The following is an 8,535-nucleotide window of genomic DNA, read 5'->3' on the forward strand; positions in this document are numbered from 1 at the left end:
ACTGATTGAATCTTTGCGCAACACAAAACGTATGATCATTCGGTACAATATAGGGTCTGAAAATCAGACTATTACTAAAATTATTGCAATCACTAAAGTCGATTTGAAAACTAATGTTCGTTATTTTCCCACTAAAAGACATTTTCGAACCCTTCCATTTTGAGGGAAGTTCTAAATTAGTATTATCTTTCAAATGCCGTTGGAATTTAACCTTTTCATTTTTTTTGGCCTGCAAATGGGACATAATACCTTTAAGTACAGGAGGTTAGAACTTGTTTCCAGGTTTTGGGAGCATGAATAACAGGAAAAGCCCTTTCACCCATCTGTTGACTGGTTCAAGGCACATGCAGAAAGTGTTTTACTGCTGGTTGATCATGCATTATACAGGGATGCCAGTTAGAATTGATCAGAGGGCCTGAAAATCACCTAGAATGAGCTATTTTTTACACACAAAAGCAGAAACTATGGTCTGAAATTAAGTCGCCAGGGCCTGCATGAATTCAGGCTATTGCCTGAAAATTGGCATCCCTGATTATACTGTGTACATTCTGAAACAAAATCCTGGATTTTGTTTCAGAATCTGAGGCAAAGTTACCCAATCCGTTTAAATGTAAGCTTTAATGTCAATTCTCAATAAAAAAAAAAATCGGGACCGTCAATTCTATCTCAAGACTGATAAAGTTGTTTTCTTTCAATAATCTTATTATGTTATGGTCATATAAGAGAGCGCTTAAGTTAGAGGCCAACCTGCACCAGGCAATTGTATACTAATCAGATGGGAATCTGGGATACTCGACTAGCATGATTTCTTCAGCAAGTTCGAAAAATCCGGCCCTGAAGATCTTATCATTTTTAAGTCTTCGAGAGGTGAACTTGTCGATGGTCATGTTGAGTACTGTTGTCCTCGCAGGGGTTTTGTCGAATTGTTCAAGCCAGTTGGTTACCCATACCCCTACACCTTTTGCTGTTTTGCTGCGACTCTTCTGCATCAGTTTATACTGTCCAATTTCCCCACAGAGTTTTTTCAGCGGATCAACATCAAGACTGTTGCAAATACTTTCTACAACATCGGAATTGACATTCAATGTCCGATATTTACCTATAATGGAAGGAAAAATAGCACATATAATAAAAGGCCCCCTTTTCTGGGTTTGTGAAAACAAACTTCATTCTGTCTATTATGCAATACGATATGCTTATTATCAGTGGCGTAATGAGCAAATAAAAATTGGAGGTAAGAGCACATATTTTTTTTTGTTGATCCAGTTATTGAGGAAAAATTTAGCGCCAACTCAGCCAGTCGTAGAATAAGCTGGGGGGGGGGGGGGGGGGGGAGTGATGGAGAGAAGAATCACTATTTTTTTGTCAGGGGGGGGGGGGGGGACATGCTTTTTGTTTTTGTTTAAAAAAGGTTAAATTTACGTTATCTTATTTTTTTTACCGTTTTTTGTTGAAAATCATGTGATATCACGAACATTTATAAATCACTTTTGGAATTGAAAATAAGTCATGGTTAAATTTTATTTGGGGGAGGGCAAGCCCCGCCCCCCCCCCCCCATCAGTGTGCCAGTGCTTATTATGATAGGACCTTAACAGCTAGGGCACATTGTATAAGTAAGGGCTACTCCATAATGAAGAATCTCTCGAGTAAACAGTGCTACAGCCAGGCGCGGATCCAGGATTTCTTAGGGGAGGGGGCCCAACTTTTTTTTTTTTTGTTCCCGCAAATTTGAAAATCGCGCCGGCCGAAAAGTCGCTCAGTGGGGGGGGGGGGGGGGGGGGGGGGGGGGGGGGGGTAAAGAGCACATTTTTTTTTTTTTTAAAATTTTTTTTTGCTCCCGAAAATTTGAAAATCGCGCCGGCCAAAAATTCGCTCAGTGGGGGGGGGGTAGTGAGCACATTTTTTTTTGATCCTCAAAAAAATTTCAATTGCACCCCCCCCAAAAAAAAAGCTAAAAATCACGTGATTTTACATGATTTTTTTCTCAAGGGGGGGGGGGGCCCGGGCCCCCCGGGGCCCCCCCCCCCCCCCCCCTGGATCCGCCACTGGCTACAGCAAAGATTGAAGATAAATGATTGCTTTGTGTTTTCCTGTACAAGTTTCACTTGGTATGTAAAAGTATTTAGCAATATATTTAATTTCTACAATGATTAATTTTGAATTCTGAGTGTTCCTTACCTGCCAGAACATCATAGGCAATCTTAGGTTGCTGAATAGCTTTAAGACCAACAGCTAACTTGAGTCTGTAGTGAAAGGGCTCTGTCCTAAACTGATTTTTCCACACCATTATCAGCTTCAAATTGTCGTATGGTTCCTTTGTTCCTCGCACAACTGATCTGCCAGCTTTGTCGGCCTGAAGATGGTCCAACAATCTTTCCATTTCCTCCTTCTGCAATGGTGAGGTGATGTTGCTAAGTTCGCTGAGGCTTACTTCGTAACCTTGGTAAATATGAACGTATGCAGCTTTGTTTAAGAAATGAACTTACAAAACATGATGAAAACTAGAGCAGATATTGTTATGTTGTCTATTATTGAAACAGAGTTGAAAACAAATTTTCTGGAAATATGACGGATTGGCCCTATGTTTGTTTACATGCTAGATAAATTAAGATGATATCGGCAGGGAGATGGGGTTGAAGTTCTTTAAACCCAGCATAAGTTACCTTAAATTTACGTTAAGTTTAATTGGCTAGGGCCGGGTTAAAAATGATAAGGAAATGTCTATTAACCCAAAATAGCCCGGGGGGGGGGGGGGGGCTTTAGAAGCCCCCCCTCTACATTTTTCGCGATAATTTTTTGACGCAATAAAAAAATGGCACTGGAATTTTAAGACTGTTTTCTTTGGAGTCTTGCGCATCTTTTGACAATTTTTTTTTTAAAATCGGACCTACCGTTACAAATTCACGTGACATTTTGTCTTTGCATGTCAGCCCGAAAATCGCAAATTTTCGTGATTTTCCAAAAAAGAGATAAAACATTGGTTATTTGGTCTTGTTGTAGTTTAGGTGTTTATTTTGGGGACAAAATGGTTAAATTATAGAAATGAAATAAAACAACAAAAAAACAATAAAATACATAATTAAGTTTAAAAAAACAAAGAAATACTAAGGAATTATCAAAACAATAGATAACATAAGGAATAACCTGGCTCTTCCAAATTCTGTTGTTGTATTATTACCCCAAATGGTTTAAAGAATATATGTAGTAAAAATTAATGTTTAATGTGAAGAATATATGATTTATGGGTAAAAATGTGAATTTATTACCTTATTTGCATAAATTACCATAAAAATGAAAATGAGTGGATTTTTCAAACAAAATTGAAATTACCATAGTATTCTATACACTTCACTTGACATGCATGCAAATTTTCACGGCCGAGATCATAGGGGGGGGGGGGCCTTAGAACCCCCCCCCCCCCCCCCCCCCCCCCCCCCCCCCCCCCCCCCCAGGGCTATGCAGTTTTTAAAAAGCCCAGGCTAGATAGGATTAAAGTAATGACAACAGTTGGTGGGTTTTTTTAATGCATGTATCCAATTGAGTTAGTTAGAAAATTGTGAACCTTACTAATTTAAATTAAAATCCAATTCTTTATGCATGTTTTTTAAAACTTTTTTCTTACCGAAGAAGGCTAATTGAGCAGCATCCAGATATCCAAGATTCCCCAGTGAAACACAGAAATCATGACGCCGATACACGTCATCATCCTTATATTGATTCAATAGATCTATCAAAAGACCAACAGTTCCCTTATCTGCTTTCTGAACTTCCTTCCGTCTGCTCGTGTCCATACCGAGAAGTGTGGCCAATAGTTCAACATCTTTGTATAGAATGTTGTATGCCAAACGAACCACCTCAGCCTGGTATACATGATGAGGAGGCAGCAGGTCGACAATGCATCCTTAAAGAAGAGAAATACGTGTTAGCCCAATAGTACAGTATACGTTTATCAAAATTAGGAAGTCTTTAGTCATGTTAATGATATGCATTGGAAAGTTGTGAAAAAAGTTGTCTTCTTCAGGAAATAATATTCCTGCTTGCTTGATTTTTCACTTCAGAATAAAGGCGTCTCTTAATTGGAGATAATATCGCTGTGTTTCATCATGCAAAGTTTTAGATGTTGAAAACTATTTTCTTTGGGAATTATAAGGTAGCAATACTCCTTCCGGTGTCTAGAGTATTTGAATAGTGGATTGGCGCTTACAAATATTATGTATCATCATGATTGCGTTGTTGCCTTTAAAGGGACTTGGTAACATATTGTTCAGATGAGAGAAAATGGTGCTAAATTAAGGTAGTGACTTCAATGCTAGATGTAAAATTAAAGATAATCTGAAAGTTTGAGTGAAAACAGGCCATTATTAACGATAACAATTAGGAAAAACTGATCTGATTGATTCCTTAATTCTCCCAACTATATTATTACAATTCAATTACATGTTAGGTGAATGTAAATCGTAACATTAAAGCTATGAATTGGCTCTGATATCATTCCAGACATTTAAATCCTGTCTTATGTCTTATTTTCATGGAAAAAACAGTTGGGAAAATTAAAAAATGGTTGGGAGAATTTACCGTTAGAAGGTGTTGACCAGTGACGCCTTCAAAGAAAACCATAAATATCTTTGTGATTTGAGAATTTTTCAGGATTGTTTGCATGCAAGAGGGTTAGTACAGTAGAAGGAATAAAATAAGTAACATTTCATAACAAAATTACGCAGTTTTTTCATCAACCTTCAACTATTGTTGCCGGTTCACTTTAATATCAATATCAATCCTGGAAGAGAAGTACAAACCTGATAATCCCAATTCTTGGAGTGCCTTTCTCAGAGCCTCACGGCATGTCCCTATTTCATGATTATCTCTCCAACCTTTCAGGTGTTGTAGAAGCGATTTATTCCGTTCGTTTGTTATATCTATGCCAAGCCTTGAAGTGAGATCTTGCACAAGTTCACTAGGGATGTTTTCAACCAAGTTCTTCAGTTCTTCATCTGTAACTTTGATTACTGCAAAACAATACATTTAAATGACAACCACAAATAAAGGGGAACACTTTAAACGTGATTTATTTTGTTTTATTTCTCTGTAGGTGCAAAGTGTTTGAAGCAAGAATTTAAAATCACTAAATTAGAACAAGAAAAAAAAATCAATAAGTGAAACGTAAACTTCTGTAACATGGTAATTATTTGTTTTCTCTTAAAAGAGAATTCCCTGTAGAGAAGGATAAGCTGGATAACTGATTTTGCCGTCATTCACAATCATAACAAATGTATCTTAATTTGCAAGTATTTACCATCACTGCAATTACTGTCATTCAGCACTTCTTGGTAAATCGAGACAAGATCCTGCAGGTCACATGCTTTAGTATCACTCATCTGTTTGTCCCTCCAACCTCGCAGCCTCTCTTCAAGATCATCACTTTCCTCGTCAACCGGGATGCCAAGCTTCTCAAGAAACAAATGCATTGCATCTGATGGGAGATATTTCAGGAAGACCGCCAGATCGTCATCGAATACACTGCGGCTATCTGTAAGATCAGACGTTTTAAAAATTCCATCATCGACTTTGAATGGTTAAAGTGCGGGCCAGACATTATTTGTATCTACCGGAAAGACTTTCAAAGAGTTAGAATATTCAAAAAACATGTGGGTTTCTTGTAAATTACGAAGACATCCTATTAACACTTCTTTCTTTTTTACAGTAATTTTCTCTGTTTTGCGAAGGGCTCTCACTTCTTTGCTTTGCTGATATTACAGCAACAGTCGATCTAGTCGGGCCTTTGTGTGATGCTCAAATCACTACGTAAAAATATTAATAACGAAATCAATTAGTTTGTAGTGGATTAAATTGTTGGCTTAGCACATGCATATCAGATTTCTATATCACATATTATTAAGACATGTCCAAGAAACCTTTATTGTAATAAGAATGTTTTTTTTTCTTCCTAGAATAACTAAACCCTAAAAAGAAAAGAAAAAATGGTTGACCGATGTACTTACTGAAAGACTCGGCATCAGCATGTGGTCCTACTACTTCATTTCCTGTTTTAACCCGATAGTACGTTGTCTTGAAAACATCTGAAACACAGATAATAGTACCATGAACCATTTTTGCCCAATGTTAAAAACAGGGTACTTGCAAAAATGTACAGGCACTTGTGCAAAAAAATAGAAAAACTGAAATTAACATACTTAAACAATTACGATGAGCAGCTTCCTTTATGATCCAGAAACAAACAAAATGACAAAACAATTATATTTTTTTTCAACAAAATTGCCCAAATAATAACAAAAAGCATACAATTAATGTTTGATGAAATCGATCTATAAAAATTGCCGCTCAGACCCCACATAATTTTATGACGAAGGTACAAGCTACATATCCGCCCTTCCATTGAAAAGACAAGAGCATGCGCACAGGTACCTTGAAAATCTTGATATTTCTTTATCAGTGAGGTCTGACAAGCGCTGATTCAGAAATGAATTTGTTCACACAGGACCTTTGTAGTTATAATTATACATTTTTAAGTTTGCGAAACCTCAAAGTTTAAACAAAGATCCACTAACAATGACCAAGGTTCACAGCAGACGGAAAGGTTTTTAACTACTTTTTAAGTCGGAGATCATTCCTTTTAACTTCAAGTTTGGGTTACCTTGAAGTTTATTGCGTCTGCATAGCACATAGTATCGAGTGATCGAGGACCCCGCTACTCAAATTCATTGCTCGTGGTTATAACTTCAGGCAATCCATGAGTCTACTCTGCGATGACTGCAGCGGCGCCAATTGATAGCCTTTTTTCTCATGAATATAATATAATACAATACCTGTCATGTCATGGCGACCAATTTTGATGATAGCATCATCAAGCCTGCATCTCTTCTCGTAGTTGCTGCATTCATGTCCATCTACCCAGTCAATGATCATTCGACGAGTGTCAAAAAGATCTTTGTTGTTATCATCGATTACAGCTTTAATCCCATTCTTGTCGGCGATGCATTCAGCTGTAGCAAGCCTCGTGCAGTGTCTTCCTGTCAGTTTGTAGACGAACTGATCTACCTCTTGTGGGGATATCGCCTTCAGGAGTTCTTCAGGAACTATTACATTTTGAAAAATTGCTTAACGTAATTAATTCATATTGCTCTTACAAAATAACTTTTTAATATTGTACAAAGTGTTGCTGCCTACAGTTGTGGCTACAATACGGGGATGGAGGCACATGTTCCTCATTTGGTAAAGAAAGGATAACAAATGTATAAAGAGAGGAAATGAGAATTAAGAGGGCAAATGAACATCCACCCCACCTGCTAGATCCAACCTAGCTATGTCATAAGTTATTCAAATACAGTATAAGACAAATTAGTTTCCAAATTGCATTTTAAAAGGACAAATTAATTTTAGTTCAAGATTATCAATAGCTGCAATGCGCAATCACAACATTTATTGAATGCTCTAGCTTCTAAAAGTATTTATATTGTTCTCTCAAGTTGCCTCAAATATTCGATGATATGAAATAAAACTTACACAATTCGTAAATGATTTATATCCTTTAATCTATGATCTGAAAAATTTCTAACATTCAACATGTTTTAATAATTTTTTTTAAACACATTTTTTAACTACTCGACAGCAGCTGTCCATTATTAATTTTTGTATGATATATATTTTTTATTTATCATAATCCATCATAAATTCATGAATATGAAATATAGTCTAAAAATGTGTAAAAATGGGCCAGAAGATGTTTTCCCGAAATATATCGCAATTTGAAACCTTAGTTCACAAAACACTTACCCTGGAAGAAAGTCCTGTCAAGTGGTTTGCATGTAGCTCTTTCTAGGGCGAGACTCAACAGATAGTTTGGGTTTGCTGTCTTCATTCCGCCACGCCATCTTTCCAAATCCTTCTTGGCTTTAGTCGCAATGTTTCCTCTCTTTCCTGCCGATCTAGACAAAGTTACATTTCGGTCCGGGATGAGTTCAAGAAGAAAGCGATGAAGATCTCTTTCCTCACTTATGCTCCGTATAATGTGATCCAGTAGTTCTTCAGAAACCATTGCTGGTTTGTTTTGCAGGCGTACTTCAGTGTAATAAGGAAAAAATTCATGATCATTGATTTACGTCTTTGCTCCAAAGGTTAGATTGCCTTAATTTTTAAAAATAATATTTGTTATTTGTTATGCATACACTTGTTTTGAGAAGCTTCATATATTTAAAGCAGCTGTACAGTGTATCTTCAATTATCAATATCATGAATTCATAAACTGGATGTTGCAGTGCAACATTTCTGACAATACGATACAATCCAATGTGTATTTTTTTCTCTCTCTTTTAATGATATAATACTTCACATACACATTTTATATTTTAAAAAGACTTACTGTTCACAGGAGAAGAAAACGAAACTTACCGTTAAAAGCGTTCCATGGATCGCTAATTCCACATTTAGTTAAAATTCTCATCAGTGGAGGTCCTTCATTTTCAAGATTGTTAGTTTCTTTCCAGTCACAAAGTAAGCTATAGGCCCTATCTCGCGTT

The 8,535-nt window shown here is 36.8% G+C and overlaps 1 protein-coding gene across 1 annotated transcript; it reads right to left on the reverse strand.

The window, feature by feature from the left end:
* Positions 1–767: 767 nt before the first annotated feature.
* LOC100891915 lies at positions 768–8,071 on the reverse strand. The gene is made up of 8 exons (XM_030978942.1): positions 7,793–8,071; positions 6,826–7,095; positions 6,001–6,078; positions 5,295–5,528; positions 4,798–5,007; positions 3,624–3,902; positions 2,180–2,440; positions 768–1,099 (listed from the first exon to the last, which is right to left on the reverse strand). Exons 1-8 carry the CDS (start codon positions 8,052–8,054, stop codon positions 768–770), a joined length of 1,926 nt encoding a protein of 641 aa, XP_030834802.1. The 5' UTR covers positions 8,055–8,071.
* Between the last annotated feature and the right edge of the window lie 464 nt (positions 8,072–8,535).

Source organism: Strongylocentrotus purpuratus, unplaced genomic scaffold, assembly GCF_000002235.5.
Source record: "Strongylocentrotus purpuratus isolate Spur 01 unplaced genomic scaffold, Spur_5.0 spur5_scaffold_1, whole genome shotgun sequence".
NCBI classification, from domain to species: domain Eukaryota; kingdom Metazoa; phylum Echinodermata; class Echinoidea; order Camarodonta; family Strongylocentrotidae; genus Strongylocentrotus; species Strongylocentrotus purpuratus.